General features: G+C 40.8%; 1 protein-coding gene across 1 annotated transcript in view; it reads right to left on the bottom strand.

Moving 5' to 3' along the window:
• Window positions 1-17999, bottom strand: part of pik3cb (phosphatidylinositol-4,5-bisphosphate 3-kinase, catalytic subunit beta) — a 67792-nt gene that overhangs the window by 15314 nt on the left and 34479 nt on the right. The window contains exons 3-6 of the mRNA XM_086080614.1: window positions 7847-8042; window positions 5376-5604; window positions 2678-2898; window positions 8-187 (exon numbers count right to left, since the gene is read on the bottom strand). Coding sequence (XP_085936740.1) covers window positions 8-187; window positions 2678-2898; window positions 5376-5604; window positions 7847-8005 — 789 coding nt within the window. The 5' untranslated portion in view covers window positions 8006-8042. The remainder of the gene's footprint in view (window positions 1-7; window positions 188-2677; window positions 2899-5375; window positions 5605-7846; window positions 8043-17999) is intronic.

Genomic DNA, 17999 nt, shown 5'->3' with positions numbered 1-17999 from the left:
CACTGACCTTGTATTCACAAAGAGCATGGTCTCCACAGAGGAACTCCATGCAATGGCTGACTCTCAGTACATACTGTCCTCTCCATGCCTCCTCCTCATGACCATGAGTGGTCAACCACTTCCTCACAGCCAGTTCCATCAGCTCAGCAGTGGTGCAGGATGCAGGCACTTTCAGACAGGCAGAATCCTTCAGGAAAAACAAACAAACAAATATGATTGCATTTGTCACTTCAACATTTAACCTGTAGTTGAAAAATACAAATTCTGACATTATGTAAAATGTCGGTAAAACTATTGAAGGCACGGCACACAAACACAGGCATGTACTACAATGATATGTCACTGACTTCCCAAGTGTGTGTTTGTTGCAGATTTAACTCTGATGGACGGGTCAACATGTTCTGAATGAAACAGCGAGGCTTACTGTTGTATTCTAATTATAGCCCTGTACTGACCCGATTCCTGAGATGGAATCATAATTTCCTAGTGATATAATAGATTTGTGTCAATAAGTTAACCAAAAAGTGCTTTGGTGAAAATGCAAGTACATACCCGCACAAATCTAAATATAAATGCCAACATAAAGAGAGACCAAGGAGTACAAGGGCATATATAACGACTAAATGAGCCTAATGAAATCACAAAAAGAAGGCTCACCAATGAACAATGACTGCTCACTTTACAACAATACCACACTTCCTGCCCATATTATCACTTATTGTGTCTGGTTTTCCAAAAGACTTCCTGCCAATTTTCACTCAAGCACAGGCGGCCTTTTTTTTGGTAAGAGAATACTGTAATACACAAAATCCAGAGGATCACCACCATGGTTATAAAAAACACAATTTGTCAACAGATTAACAGAGCAAGAAACAATGAGTGAAATACTGAGGGAAATGGAAGGACCACGGGCAGGGTTTCTGTTCACTGAGCTCTCTGTCAAATTGTGTGAGAATGGTATAATTACAATGTTAGTTCTGATCCATTTAGCCTTGTCACATGACCTCCAAGTTGTTCTCAGTTCTCAGATATAAGATGACACTGATCAGAAAAAGATGTTTTCAGCCAAAAAAAAGTAAATTGGTGTCTTATGGTGCAGTAATTGTTATTTTTCTTCTAATCAGACAGTAGGATGAAGGGTGACCTGCTGGCAACAATATGTTGCAGTCTGCTGACTGGTTGACACTAGATGGTTTTGTAATGGAATAAACAAACACATGCCATAAAGACGGAACATAAAAAGCTGCCTGTTGTCTATCATAGTTCTTTTCCCTTATTATTGTGCCACACATTATGCTACAGAACATTTGACAACAAATTGACCTATCTTACTTAGCTAGGAGACGCTATTGGAAGATCCTTTGTTGACAAATTTTGGCAGATGCGCGGTTGTTTGGGTGCAAGAAAATGATAGCGGCTCAGCTTTGTAGATGCGACGTACAAAAATAAACTTAGCGGGTGAAATCGGCAGTATTTAAGCACTTTGACGGCCGAAGGACGTTCACAGAGAAGCATAATACTGTATATGTATTGGCCACAAAATTGAAATTATTCAAAGCCCATATGAGATGTGGGTATATGGTAAACGTTGATCTGACTCATCTGTTTCCTGGCCACACAGACATCTGCTTTGGGGACAATTCACTCTTATTTAATACAAAGCTGGGTAATTATTCTTCATTGATAAATGTCCTTTGTGGTGCCGAAGGAAAGGAGGCGCAGGAGGTGTAAGTTTGTGCAAGTACGTCATTCCAAAACCAACCGCCTGAACACACTCAACAATCACTAGTTCCATGGGGGAATTATGTCAACAAGCACCACAACTTATTATTTGTTTATTTTTGGAAATGCAGTGACTTTACTACAGTGTCACTTGTCCCGTGATGTGAGAATTTCAACGGCATCTGGTCTGGTGAATAATTGAATATCAGAGCTACACAATTCTTCTTTTCAAATCCAGTCTTGGAGAAACATGCAGTCATGTTACGTAGCATTATAGCACCTTTAATGCAGCTGCCAGGATAGGACTTACAACTACATAGGCTACTGTATACACAAGTGGGGCGGGCAGGTACCAAAACATGGATGCAGAATGTAATATTCATTTGGTTAAGATAAACAAGATGTGGACACAAGTATAAAACTAGGCACAACAAATATACAGTATTTTGTCTCATTTATAGGAATCCATAACACAATTCTGATAGTCGTTGCCTTTTGATCCTCTGTTCGTAACGCTGGACAGCTTTTCTATTTTAGCCTTCACGTTTAGCGATCCAGGATAGGCCATTTCAAGGCGAGGAACAAGTCAGGGGTGCTGTTGATAAAATTGATGGCACAACAAGAATGAACCATGTGCCTCTCTAAATCCTCCTCCAAAAGTGCAAAACCATCAAACTACAAGTAAATCATGCTGTTTCTTGCCACACAGTTCCCGTGATGCAACGCACGAGACATAAACAATGACATCATACAGGATCCTCCTATTGGTCATAGTTGAATACTGTATGATTGGTCATCTCTCTCTGTGTAAGCTCTGCGATTGGCTGACTCTGTCTAGTATGAATGAGAGCATGACTACCGGTTGTTCGGCTATATGTGCCCTGTGAAGGACTGGCAATCAGTCCAGGGTGTACTCTTGTCCCTTGCCTGAATTAAGCTCAGATAGGCCGCTTACCTGAGATTGGTCAACGTGGATGATGACTTTTAAGATCGCCGAGTGGTCATTGAATCCATCGTTGATGATCATTGGCTCGAGCTGTGGGGAAAAACATGCATGCAGCCATTCTGTCCAAGTCATCATCTGGAGACGTTGCATTCTCTCTTCACTGATGCGAGACATTTTACTGCGAAAGTCCTTTACTTCCTGGTCATTCATTCCATCAAGTTCATGAAGGCCTATTAGAGAATGTGGAACAAAAACAGTTGCACTTATTAAGACAAAAAATGCTTCTCAAAAATGACAATGTGTAAGCACTAGCACAAGTCTGCAAATTACAAGCACCCATATAAAATTTCAAATGACATAGAAACATCAACATATATCCATTGCCTGCAGTGCGCATCAAGTTTTCTCCATTTTAAGGACCAATCACTGACCCATATTGGACATTCCTAGCGGATACTCTCAAATCATTATCATTGCAAATCTCCGTCTTTCATTTACCATACGGAAATTAAGATGAGGATATGTTGTTGCTTTCCGACACACCACACACAACCATTGTATTAGTCCCCTATAGCGACGTGTGGCGAGACACTTTCAGATAAAAAGCACCACGTTTATTTTGCATTCTATGTTGACTTTTCTCGGGAAGGCTTGTGAATGGGGTGGATGTGGCCCGTAGGCCATATAATGCCCACGTCTGATTTAATTCCTCAGATGACACTGCAACAGAAGGGAGCCTCAGCTGTCGGGCTCTACAGAACAAGAACTAAGCAGACACTCAAATTTCCTCCACAAAGTTACTGTATGTGTTATTATTCTTTCTGACCTTTCACAAAGCTTGTGATCTTATGTGGCATCCAGCATGTAAATCAGGTGATAAGTGGAGTCTATCTTCTGGCTCATGCCAATGAAGCACTTCCTTCAAATATTACCCCCAACCCCCTACCCCGCCGGAATTTATTTGTGTTTTACAATTTTATATTTTTAGCTTAATCGTCACAACATCACAAATGAGTAACTTTAGAGCCACAAACACCTCTTTGGCTGAAATGTCCGTAATAGGAACCAGTGTTAGAATTACAACCACAGTCTCTCATGGAATTAAACAGAAGCTCCAAATAATTAATGCTGGAACTAAATGCCAGAGGTGCTGTTTGAGTGATTAAACCTTATCATCCTGCTCGCTGTTGAGCACTTACCACTCCATTTTACTCAAAAGGTTCAGCACAATGCTCCCTTGCTAATGAAAACAACACGCTGATATTTAAAGCCATTTAACATCCGCATGACCCCTAGCTTTGATGGAAGGTCTTTGCTCCACCTCACCAACTTTTACACTAGACTGACATAGTAAAAGCTCCAGGTCAAAGCTGCAAAACAAACCACAAAAAAACTTGCCCATATATGCATGCATCAACTGTTTAGCCTCCCTCTCTTATCCAAAAGTGTATTTTTAATATTCAACACTGTGGGTTGCAAATGTTTGCAATTGGAGTAATGAGTCGATGCTGGCCACAGTAAATGTGTGCCTGGACAAGATGCGTTATCTTGAGCAGACATGCAACAACAGCCTTATGTTTTGAATGAATATAAAAAAACTCATGGTGTCCGCATGTCCTCCATTTTAGAAAAGCTGCAGCTTTCAATGTTTACACAGGAACATTAAGGAAGCCGCTTTCAATTTTTGTTGTTGATTTTTATAAGCCAGCATTTAGTTTGTTCAAACATGGAGCCATTTTTTTTTCTTAATGGCTGGTTCTTGACCGTTCTTGTTGAGCCTGTGAGATTAATTTCCCTCATCACTATGTCTGCAGTAGAGATAGACCAATATGTCCCCTCAAAAAACAAAAGAGCAGCTCAGTCCTGGTGAGAGACAGTATTAGCTTATTGAAAACATGACTTTTTAAAACCACAGTGAACCACTGATACACACCTCGTTGAAACAAAGACAAAAAGTGCAGAGTTCCCAGGCTCAACATTCTAAGAGATGCTGCTAACTAAGTAAAAAAAAAAAAGTGACGTGAAGAAACACGAAGTAAATGCACATGATTTACTTCTACTTTCCACTTGGAACATAACAAAAGGATGTGGTTGACCAGATACGGCGTCCAGGCCTGGAGTTTGATACCTGTGAACTAGAGCTCCCTTTCCCACATTTCTTACACAACCGTGCAGGTGTCTGTGGCCTATTAGAACATCAATAACTGATCAGAAAAGAACAAAGCACTGAACAGCTCTATTTTCCCATTTCAATAATACTATAGGTTGATGTTGATTAGAAACACATGTTTGTATGTGTTTTACACTGGTTTTCAGATTTGAGTAAACATTTGTAGAGACTTTGTCAACATTTATCACAATTAATGGTTCTATTGAACAAAATATATCACAAGTTCCGAATATCTGCTACAGTTCATACCTTTTTGCTTCAGACTGAGTTCGATTTTTGTATGAATACTGTACATCATATACAGTATTCTGCAAATGGACAAAGAAACTGAGCCACTAAACGCAGAAAGCCAGATGGGACTGCTGGCTGATAGATACATGTGTTAGTTCTGTAGTGTTGCAGAGGAGGAAATGCTGAAGGCTTATTGTTATCTGGGAATGATTTATTAGCTCTGAACTCAAAAGTGACTTCATTATTTTAAATCAGCCATGGAGTAAACTGTGTGAGAGCTTGAACTGTTTACTAAAGAGGTCTTACCCTTGCCAATAAGCACGCCTATTTTTGAATCCAGCAGCCGTTCCGCTCGGCCACAGTTGCGTGTCACCAACTTGAGAACTGGTAAGAAAGGACGAACGTCGCAAAGTCTCCGAGTTTCATCTTCGAGTTCTTCGTGTACGGCCGTCTGATTGACACACTGGAACATGTGGCTTTCCATCTCACCCAAGGCGGGAAACAATGGGAATGTCTGAGCCTGTTTCCATAAGAGCTACAGAGGAGAGAAAGAATTAACTCAGAAAAATAGGTGTCAAAAGAAGTACCTTTGCAAGCTTAAAACTATAAGTATTGATTGATTATAATACACTAATACAGACTATATTAGTATGTTGTCTTGGTGGAGCCCTAAGCAATGGCTAAAAGTGGGTACATTTGGCATAATTATGTTTTTTTAATATTTCAATCATAACAATTGTTTATTTCCATACGATTGAAGTTTGCACCTATTTTTTCTACATGTTCCTAAAATGTCTAGGAAAAGCGCAATTCTAAATAATAACTGAAGGCAATGGGTTGTAAAATACAAAATGTTTTTACATGCACGTCTCTTGGCTGTTTGGTAATGAAATGGGCATCAACGTAAAAAATACACTTTTATTCTCTGGTTAAACTAATAACCTTACTTCTGTCACACCGCGGTGAGGTTGTCTTGTCATTTCCTGTTTTATTTTGAAAATTCTGACTCCTTTTGTTTCAGGTCACTTGCCCTTCCTCATGTGGTGTCAGTGTCAACCCTGATTCCTGATTGTGTCCACCTGTTTCCCATTACCCTCATGTGTTAAATGGTCTGCGTCTCCCCTGTCTTGTGCCTAAGTGTTTTTGTCAGAGCCACTCAAGCCAGTCACAGTCCTCAGCCTTGTTGTCCTGTCTCTTGTGTGAACTTTGGTTTGTAACTTTGTATAGCCACAGTATAGTTTTAGTTAAGGAGTGATATTGTTTTGTTTGTAGTTTAGACAGCCTCCCTTTTGGAGCGCCTTTCGTTTAACATTTAATAGCCTTTGTTTTTTCCCTCTAAACGAGGAGTTTTTTTGTTTAATAAATATCTGCCTTGGCCGCAAACTCCTATCTCTGCGTCTGAGTCCTAAATCTGCGTCTGAGTCCTAAATCTGCCACGGCGTGTCAACTTCTTACTCATCTCATGTGTCCTCATTTATTTGAAGAAAAGGCCCAGAGGGTTTTTTTACTTTTGCACTCCCATTTGTCATGTGCTAATGTACTGGTTCTTTGTCTTCTGTTTAGAAACTTCCTTCAAGGATCACTTAGATATGCATGCTACATTGGCATTGTTTTATACATATCGCTGGCGTTGGGCCAAAACTTACCTAAATTGTTGGAGCCCCCAAAAACACCATGTTTGTTCAACCATTAACATTGCATCCTCAAAGAAAGAAAGAAAACCATTTTTCAACACTTTATATTGTTCAATAGTTTGTACAAACACGTCCACATGTGTGGATTGACCAAAAGTATAGATTTATGATAAAATATGACACTTTCCAAATTGTGACAAATTAGGTTTTGGCCTGACACCAGCGTTATGCACTCATTTAGGTCTATGATGTATGTAAAGTTGAATTGATCACATTTTAATGAATTACTCTTTCTTTTGCTAGATGTATGCAATTACCTGAAAAAAAATTGTGGCACGAGTCCAGCAAATAAAAAAAACATTGACATGAACATCAGCTCAACTCATATTTGTACCAGCATTACAAATATGAAAGGATCACTTTGGCTTTAATTGAATGCTAAGTTCTGGAGAATAACTAACTTGCTGAGAAAAAAATATCACTGCTTCCCACTACAGCAGACAAAAAAAAAGAAAAAAGATATGTTGTCAATTTCAATGAATCAGCATTAAATTGAGGAATGTAAGTATGAGCAACGTGTGCATTTGCACTCCTCAAACTCAGTGATCCTCAAGAACGAAAGCTACATTGATTATAGTTCACTAACAGGCACACTAGAGCCAAAGGCCAGCACCAATTCATTGGCTTGCAGGTCAGGCATGGCAGGAAAATCACATTTCGTCGCTGCTATGTAAAAAAAACACTTATGTCCGTTTTTGTCATTTTTATGTTCTTGGAATGAAACTGAATGCAGACATCCCAAAAACGTAAAAATTGACATACAGGTAAGTGTTTTAGCAAATCCATAGTGATAAAATCTGATTTAAATACATCTTAATTGTCCAAATCCAAGACAGTTCCTCTCATGGCAGACAAGCAGCTGGTGGTGTGCAAGGCTTTGTCCTCATGTCTGAAATGCTTACCCAAGATAGAATGAGTTGCTGTTACATAAAATAATATTCACACCTTTACTGATGGATTTTTTTTTTTTATGATCTTGACTTTTTCCAAATTTAGGACACAGAACAGAGAGATTAAATGTCACAAATCACTAGTCCCGAGAATGGTTTAACAATGCATGTGTTAAGACAAATAAGTTCTTACCAGTTTTATATGTTGAAAGGTGGCCTCGCGAGGAACGTCCATTTGAATGTAGATACCAGTGGGAAGCAGGAAGTCCACCGTGACTTGGTCTGGGGCATGGCCAGCCAAGGGCGAGTGGTCTGCCCATATGTCCAGGAGGTCTGTCATGGCTGGAGGCATGGCAAGGGGCACCACACACCACCACAACCATAAGGACCTGTAGAACAGTAGGAAGGAAGATGTGTGTGGCAAATTATTTTTTTAACCGTGTGTGTGGTCAAAACTCATCATTGTGAGGTATATAACATGACAAGTAAATAAAAAAATTAATAAAAAGTTACCATTTGTGCAGAATTATGGATAAATACTGGTAATCACTAGTTCAATTAAGTAATTCAGGAACTAAAAGTAAGTGGCATTTCAAGCCCAAGGTTGAAAATGACACGGTACGGAATCATTCTACAAACATCAAACAACTGGAATCAAAATACGCAGATGACATTATGGAACAATCCTTACACTGCTTCTTGTTTCCTATATACAGATAGTTGGGTATACTAACTGTAATGCCTTTCTTTAACAACAAGCTGCCAAGGCACCATAATTCAATGCTCCAGTGACTCCATGGAAGCTGGTGGATTTAACTTGGGATATGGCCAGTGCACAGCGGAATGTCCACTAAGCAAACAAAACAGGTCAGCCAGCCCTTTCCCCTCATCGGACGCTGTTCCCCACGCAGGGAGAACAGGCAAAAAACACATAAAAATATAGACCGCGGACAGATAATGCACACATTGCTCTTTAAATGTTTGGTATATAACACAGAACACACATGTTGAAAAACATTACTGGTAATCAAAATATAAGAAAATATAATCAAAGTCACAAGTGGATGTGGGAACTCAAATCCAAGGAGTTGAACTGAGTTGCACAAAGTGGACATCCCGCTGTTTGTGCTTCTTCAACCGCACCACTTCCACCTGCTCTTTTCCTCATTAGCTTGTCCTCAGATGGTCCTGCACATTAACTTCTCCACTTCGCCACAGGTCCATTTTGGCTCAATCAGCCCATTGGAAATGACAGGCCTGATTGCCTCTAATGTTTTTTCCCCTCCAAGCTAAGTGCTTGAGCTATCAGCAGATGAGTTGCTGTTATGCCATGTGTGTGAGGATGGTGCAATATCTGCAGTGCGTTTGGAGCCACTTGCCATTTATCAATTGCGCAAATGGAAATAATGTACAGTGTGTTATTACAACAGCATATTGCTCAGGGAACCTCTCTATAGAGGGCCTTTCATTTACTGTGTGGCATCATCAGTTAAATAAATAAAATAAACTGAAAACCATTATGGATTGTGTTCCACCAGTTGGAAACAGGAAAAATAAACAGACAACAGTGAGTCTGTGTAATGTTGTAAGGGTGCACGATTACACAGACGAAGAGAAACATGAAGCCTGACATGTCTGACTGATTTATCCACAAAACAAAAGGATACTTGAACAAGATTGTGCATGTGTATAAAGTCTGAGATTGTTAATTATAGGCTTCATGAATGACGTTTTCACACACGACAGCTTGAAGAGTGTCTACTCATGCTGTGATGCCACCACACTCTATGCCTCTCTGTCTCTCTGATGATAACACATTGGTGCATGTGTACGTACTCACACCCCCACACAAATGCAGGTGCGCGGGGTCATTGAGAATGTGGTGGCAGAAAACCAGAGGTCTGCTAAAAAGTCAGGTTTCAGTGGGAAGATACAGCACGAGGAGAGCAAGTGCGTTTGCAAGATGCATGCAGCAACCTTCCCTTCACAGATCCTCAGAGACACACTGATAATGGCCTATATTTGAAAGTGCACAAATAGGAGCCCGTTCATGGTCTTTTCTTGTTTTACCTTTAAGTAATGCAGAATTTGTTGCTGAAACATTCCCTATATAGTTGCCTATATAGTGCCTTCACTGTGTTGATTCGGACAGCCAGCTCACTACTTGCTCCTTGTTGCACATCATATAACGACCGTATCTGTCATGAGGCGCCAGTGAATACATCTTTAAAACTGTATTTTGTTTTCTATGTCGTACGTATTTTCAACTAAAACAAATTAATTATTTCCGTATTATATAGTTAAAGTATTGATTCGATTCTCGCGCTTGCGCTGACACTTTTATTATTTTTTTTTCATACTCGCAATGCATTGTGGTCTATATCAACCGGTTGAGTGACCATCGATGTTTACTACTTTTCAAAGTGCATTGTGGGTAATTTTGAGTGTACTACATTATTTTTCATTTTGGGCATTTGGACACCCCTACAAAATGGCGTGACCCCTCAGTAGGGCACTATATAGGAAGCAAGGTGCACATTCGGACACAGCCAAAGATTTCAGGTACGGTTTGTTAAAATGACAGACAGGTACAGTCACAGTGGTCTATCTTTGTGTCGTTTCTGTGTAAACAACAGCTACTCAGGATGTAAATAATTTGCTCACAAATTAAGGTCCAGCAACTGCAAAACGGCGTATGGATGCATCTAGGGAGATATGACATACCGGTAATATTTTCTTAAAAATTCCATACCGTATTGTATGTCTAGGGCTGAACAATTAAAACTACAACTCTCATAGAGCAGCCAGGTAGCTGTACCACTCATCTCTATCATCGGATAGTTGCTTGGATTGGTGGTTTTTAGTTTAATCACTTGTGAATAGTTGTCTTTGTTCTGTAAATTTAGCAAATTACTTGCAGGTAGTGCTCAGTAGTGCCCAACAGATATGGATTATTTTTTTTAAGGCCCATGCCGATGTTTGGGAGAAAAAAACAAAAACAATTATCGATTAATCAGCTGACTAATTTAAGAAATATATATAATGCATAAAATAAGTCCAGTTCAGAGACCTTCCCATCAAAGGCAATGCATGTGCATTGAAAATAAGTCAGTTTGCTAATTTTTCAACTGATTTTCATGAAGTTTACTTTTTCTGTCAGTGCCCAAGCAAGAAAATGCATCATTGTTTTTTTTGGGTGATGTCCACAAACATGTAACGCGGCAACACTTTGCGTATGAGCGTAGAGCGCAATTCATTTCATTAATGAAGGAAGTTTGTCATTAACCCATTTCTGTTGCATTTATGTTGTTAATTTTAAACAAACCGTTACAATTTAAATTCTTAATAATCCCTCCCCCCCTCTCTATTGAGATCAATTGTATTTATTAGCAGTACTAATACAACATGAACACGATCCATATAAAAGTTTGACCCATGCTTTGTGCAGATAAAATTTCTGCTCATGGGCAACTCAAGTCAAACAATAACCCGCAAGCCAAAGATGATGATAAAAGTTATTTTAATCCACTTACAATCATACAGTGAGTGTTTCCTTAACCACATGCATTATGGTTATTTTCACACTGGTGTTACACAGCACTCTGTCTGACAGTAAGAAGCCTGTGTCCAGGCTGATGATCACTATTTACACACACAAACAAACTGTGTCGGTGCTTATTTTTTGTGTCTTGTGACACGCTTTCTTCCATAATGTGTTAAATATAAGTTCACCACAACTGATTCACCTAATGACTACAAACACAGCACAACTCTACCGTAAATGACTGATGACAAACATACTGGTAATATTGAGGCTGCTTGTGTCAGCAAAGTGTGACTGTGTGTGCATGTGTGACTGAGTGTAGGTGGAATGTGAAAAACAGAAGGCTTTGCGGAGGTCATGTTGACGACATGTTTGATGAACAAACTTCCAATGTTGCTCAAAAGAAGAAGAAAAAAGGGACTGACTTACTGGAACAATAACAAGCAACCATAAGTCCCAATACAGTAACCACCCGTTACTTTCAGGAAAGTGAAAGAACCCCGCCCGGAATTGAAAATAAATACATTTTAATTACAGCCCATCAAATGCACAGCAGCTTTTACATGGACAAAAAATAAAATAAAAATCAATTTCCGTGTTAAAGCCAGTAAGAGAGAGTCGCCGCCAGCTGCCTCCAAGACATACAAATGCAGTATACAATGTACTGTTCCCTCAGATTTCACCAGTGATACATTTCATTAACCTCACAGTAGCCAGATTGATATTTGTGATTCACTCAATGGAGTTCTCCACAATATCAATCTGGGACTGATCCACGGCGATTTGCTCAGGAAAAGGAGGGACATTCTGTACAATACTTCCAGCTGATTGGAGGATGTGGTCTTGTGCACCGTCACAGCTGCATATCCCACCCCTAAACACAATGTTGCTCTGTGATTGGTCCGAATTCGGTGAAAATCAGTGGGCTAGGTATAAGACGTAAAGCCACTTGCCACACTCGCAAACCATCTTTATGCTCCCAAACGTTTTTTCTTGTCGCCATCAAATTTTAAACATGTTAAAAATTTCCGTGCGACAAGAAAAACAGTCATTTCTTTAGGTACAACATCAAATATTGCATGAATAATATAAGCATCGATATCAACGACCATATCACGTTTTTCCAATATTGTGCAGCCCAGACTTGGTACCCCATCAGTTAATTAAAGAAAACCCCATATTGGTCACAGAAATAACTTGAATCAGATAAAAGCAATGATAAATGTAAGAATTCAAAATCAATGTCTGATTTTCATTGCTTAATTTTCATTTGATTTTTATTATGTCTTTTGTCCGATCAAGTTTTTTCTGTGACCACTGTGAGCTTTTCTTTCATTGACAGCGGGGTACCAACAATTTTGTCCATGCGTTTAGGTCCATTTCATTAATTCATCATTCAAGGTTAAATTCCCTCAGCCAATTATTCCTCTTAGTTTTTGAATTAAGTCCCTGCCTTCTTGCACATCAGTGACTATAGTAGAACCACTGACTGGTCGTGATTTTTGCCTGTGTACTGATTACAGTACACACAATACTTAACCAACACGGTGTCATTTTTCACACCACCTCATTTCTTACAGTTCACTCAGTTTATTTCGGCTACTTCTGTATTTTTGTTCAATTCATGTTTAGATTTTTTTTTAAGTCATATTGATTCAAATACTTCATGAGGTATTACACACTGCTGTATATTTTGTTGCACACCACACTGAGAATCAGACCATTCACCTGCAGGCATACAAGGAGCCTAGTGACTGTGCTGCAGAGTTTGCTTAATTTTCTTTCTTCTTTGCCAAGTTTTTACTATTTTATTTTCAGATCTATTAAAACAGACAGTAAATTGCGAAATGCCCGTACACCCTAAAATAAAAAAAATGGAAAAAATAAAAATTTAAAAATTTAAATCCAATAACAAGCAACAAGAAAACATCAAACAAAAGCTCAAGGTCAGCTTGGTGGACTTAACTCATCTTTATTGTATACAATAATACAATCATAACAACCATTCCATAAACACATTTGATGATGTGAATTTGGGGACAGAGCTTATTTCTGTATTAGCACAATGTATGCACGTGGCCCAAACATATCTGGCTCACACATCACATTAGATGACATGACACAGAGGCACACACCCACACTCAGGAAGGAAGCAGTGACACCAGACAGGAAGTGAGTGACAAATAACAGCCAGTGAAAAAGTCCCAACAAGTCATTCATAAAGAGCTGATGAGAGCTGAATTAGAGTCTTAGCATGTGTTTTAGTTATTTAAGTGGTGTGCCACATAAATCAAAATTGTCACACTGGATGGTCAAAAATTATTTAAATCTTACCTTTACCATTATATAAAAGTTCAGGTCACAAATACAATTTTAACTCAAGTCAAAAATCAGTTCACACCTCAGTCCTTAGTGAAACTTAAACTCCTTGATTGACATGATCATGTTCTATTTTGTTTTTTGTTTTGTTTTTTCTGTTTTGAACGAAATTAACAAACACTGAATGAAACAAATAAATCATGTCATAATTTTTAGAAGACACTAATATCTTGTGGGAAAGTGCCGTTTTTAAACTTGTAAACCACAAGGAATAGGAATATTTAGAATATCCACATTCAGGAAAGTTTAATGAGGATGTAGGGCAAGTAGATTTTTTCCCAAATGCACTTGGCACACTAAAACTAAACTGCTTGAAAGAAACAGCAAAAATCTTTCCAGGCAGCTGCATTAATGCATCAAATGTATAGTACTGTTATTTCTGACATTCTGATGAGAGACTGCCAGACAGAATGTAGCAGTGCAAGTCTTAGTCTGCCTTGTGACAATGTGTCTGAATAATATTAGGTCTAACCCTATCTATCTATCTATGTATGTATGTATGTATGTATGTATCTATGCATGTATGTATGTATATAAATTAGCATGAGAGAAAAAGGCGGCTTGCTTCACAGCAGTCACAAGATTACTGTATTTCCCTAATTTTGTGAGCCGTACTACTAATGCAAATTCATCCATCAACACATCAGTTTAATATGGACTGAGAGTTCAATCACAGGAGTCACAGACCTGTTTGAAACAGAGGGACACTTTTTTGGTACTGATTAATGCAAAGAGCAACAAGTTTGATATGCACTTCTGAAATAACACATTTTTTCCCAGACGTTTATTGAATGTTAAAAGAAAAAGTGGGGGAACACAGTGATAACATAACCCTGTCCCAGCGGCTCGTTCAAGTGCTGCTATGGTGAATGACATTCTTAATCTTTTGTTTTTATTTTGGCCCTTGAAAATGTCTTTACATGAAAATGGCCAGTAGCCTAATACTAAAATGTTTGAGGTCCTGCATTTATTTAAAAAAATGTGTGCATGTGCAATGTGTATTGTTGAAATAATATTGAATATGAAAACATTTTGGAGTAATTTATTCTTTGAAGCATTAATATTAAGCATATGTAAAATACTTTGAGCCGGCTCAAAGACCCCTTATGATGAACACAATATATGGACAAACGTTTCCCCTGCCCGGACGTGGGTCACCAGGGCCCCCCTCTGGAGCCAGGGCTGGAGGTGGGGCTCGTTGGCGAGAGCCTGGTGGCCGGGCCTGCACCCATGGGGCCCGGCCGGGTACAGCCCGAAGAGGCAACGTAGGTGGGAAAGGCCAAAGGGGTCGGGTGGCATACTTATTGCCCCCGGCTTGGCGACTGTACGTTGGGGTTCACCCCGGTAGACAAGAGGGTAGCCTCCCTCCGCTTTGGGGTGGGGGGGATGGTTCCTGACTATTGTTTGTGCATATGCACCAAACAGCAGTTCGGAATACTTGGGAGTCCTTGGAGGGTGTGCTCCCCCTGGGCGCTCCCTCGTTTTGCTGGGGGACTTCAACACTCACATGGGCAATGACAGTGAGACCTAGAGGGGCGTAATTGGGAGGAACGCCCCCCGCTCTGGATGTTGTGGGGCTGTCGTGGTTGACACGCCTCTACAACAACGCGTGGACATCGGGGACAGTGCCTCTGGATTGGCAGACCGAGGTGGTGGTCCCCCTTTTTAAGAAGGAGGACCGGAGGGTGTGCTGTAATTATAGAGGGAACACACTCCTCAGCCTCCCTGGTAAGGTCTATTCAGGGGTGCTGGAGCGGAGGGTCCGTTGGGAAGTCAAATCTTGGAATCAGGAGGAGCAGTATGGTTTTTGTCCCGGCCGTGGAACAGTGGACAAGCTCTACACCCTGGCATTGTCCTCGAGGTTGCATGGGAGTTTGCCCAGCCAGTCTACATGTGATTTGTGGATTTGGAGAAGGAGTTCGACCGTGGCACTCGGGGAGTCCTGTGGGGGGGTGCTTCTGGAGTATGGGGTATCGAGCCCCCTGATACAGGCTGTTTGGTCCCTGTACGACTGGTGTCAGAGTTTGGTCCGCAATGCTGACAGTATATTTGATTTGTTCCCAGTGAGGGTTGGACTTCACCAAGGTTGCCCTTTGTCACCGATTCTGTTCATAACTTTTATGGACAGAATTTCTAGGCGCAGCCGAAGTGTTGAGGGGGTCCGTTTTGGTGGCCTCAGTATCGCATCTCTGCTTTTTACAGATGTGGTTCTTTTGGCTTCATCAAGCCCTGATCTCCAACTCTCACTGGAGCGGTTCGCAGCAGAGTGTGAAATGGTTGGGATGAGGATCAGCACCTCCAAATCCGAGACCATGGTCCTGAGTCGGAAAAGGGTGGCGTGCTCTCTCCGGGTCGGGGATGAAATCCTACCCCAAGTGAAGGAGTTCAAGTATCTATGGGGCTTGTTCACGAGTGAGGGCAGGAGGGAGCAGGAGATCGACAGGCGGATTGGTGCAGCGTCTGCAATGATGCACACACTGTGCGGTCTGTTGTGGTAAAGAAGGAGCTGAGCCAAAAGGTAAAGCTCTCGATTTACCAGTCGATCTACGTTCCTACCCTCACCTATGGTCACGAGCTGTGGGTTGTGACCGAAAGAACAAGATACAAGCGGCCGAAATGAGTTTTGTCCGTAGGGTGTCCGGGCTCTCCCTTAGAGAGGGTGAGAAGCTCAGTCATCCGGGAGGGACTCAGAGTCAAGCCGCTGCTCCTCCACGTGAGCCAGTTGAGGTGGCTCGGGCATCTGGTTCGGATGCCTTCTGGACGCCTCCCTGGAGAGGTGTACCAGGCATGTCCCATTGGCGGGAGGCCCCGGGGACGGCCCAGGACACGCTGGAGAGACCATGTCTCTCGGCTGCCCTGGAAACACCTTGGGATGCCGCCGGAGGAGCTGGTTGAAGTGGCTGGGGAGAGGGAAGTCTGGGCTTCCCCCCTAAAGCAGCTGCCCCCGCGACCCGACCCCGAATAAGCGGTAGTAAATGGATGGATGTAAATACTTGACAACAAAACGCGATCAACTTTTGTAAGTTACTGATACGGATCAGAGCTTTTCAGACTCCTCATCGCCTCATTGTCTGAAGTGAAGAGTGCAGAAATTAGCTCTGACGTAGGAAGCGTGATTGAAATGTTTTATTCCTTTAATCTTTAACAGATAATATATATTGTTTATCCGTTTGGATATCGTGGTAAAAAATCTGTTATTGTGTATCCCTAACTGAAACCTGTCAATAATGTCAGTACTTATCCAAAAAAGGCTACATTCAGCGTCATTGTGCGGATGTCCACAGCTATAATCCATCCTTTAATTTTGTCTGCCATTTGGGGGACAACTTATTCAATAAGTCGACAAATTTCAACTAAGAATATCCACAAATATGCTCATATGGGTTAAAATTCTAAGGTGTCCTCCAAGTGGTGATTTAAAAAAACTCAACTTAAATAAATAGCACAAATGAAACATTCATAAAAAGATAAAAGTAGTGAAGGCAGTAGATGGTCATGAGCTTCAGTCTTCAATTGTTTTTTTCATTAATTTATTTGCTATGGAGGATTTTACAGTTGATTTTTAATATATTTTTTAGAAAATTCCACCAAGATGGCGGCTTGTCACATTGCAACTGTGAGTCAGCATTCATGTAAGGATGGATATGGGAACACAACATTGAAAATAGCGTTTAAGGCCGTGAGCCATTTAATGTTTAAATCCCTTAAAGGTAAATTCAATTTAAATTCTGCAGAGTTGGATGTGACAGATGAGAAAGAGAGATCAGAGAAAAGCCACAGTTTGAATGTGACACAATGTAGTAACTGTAATGGGTGGACCAAACTGGGAAGAGTGTTCACAATAAGGCTCTGTTTTTGGCAAGTGTGTGTATGTGAACATGCGTGCCAGTGAGGACAGTCCCGTGCCCTGCACAAACACTGTCCTTGTGTTGCCCTTGGCTCACCCATCCACCCCTCCTTACAACATTTCTCTCTCGGACACAAACACGAACACACAAAACTCAACCAGCTTGGCCTCAGTGATCCGCCACACATGCACACATACACACATACACTTGCACACACAGATCTGGATCGAGGGGGCAAAAGGGTCACATGGCAATCACACAGCCCCACACACGCCCGTCACCCCACAACAAGTTTACCCTCACATGACCTCCTGTATTTTGCAGTGTGGATTCCACAGCCTCAGGTGGCTTGCACACGCTTTAGTAACTTGCACCATACGCAAACACGCTACCAATAGTCAGAGACACATGTAATCAACCGGATTTTTCAGCAGAAGCATAACTAATAATGCAGCTCACATGACGATGAGCTATACAAAAGCTAATGGCTATTCAAACATTTATCATATGTCGTTCTTAAAATTTCACATCTATTTCTGATAATGATAGACGACATGGGTATGAACAGAAAATTC

This window comes from Leptonotus elevatus, chromosome 7 (assembly GCF_054856555.1).
Source record: "Leptonotus elevatus isolate MCC_2025b chromosome 7, RoL_Lele_1.0, whole genome shotgun sequence".
Classification (NCBI taxonomy): Eukaryota; Metazoa; Chordata; class Actinopteri; order Syngnathiformes; family Syngnathidae; genus Leptonotus; species Leptonotus elevatus.
The sequence above is the reverse complement of the archived record's forward strand: the minus strand, read 5'-3'. Positions and strand labels throughout refer to the sequence as shown.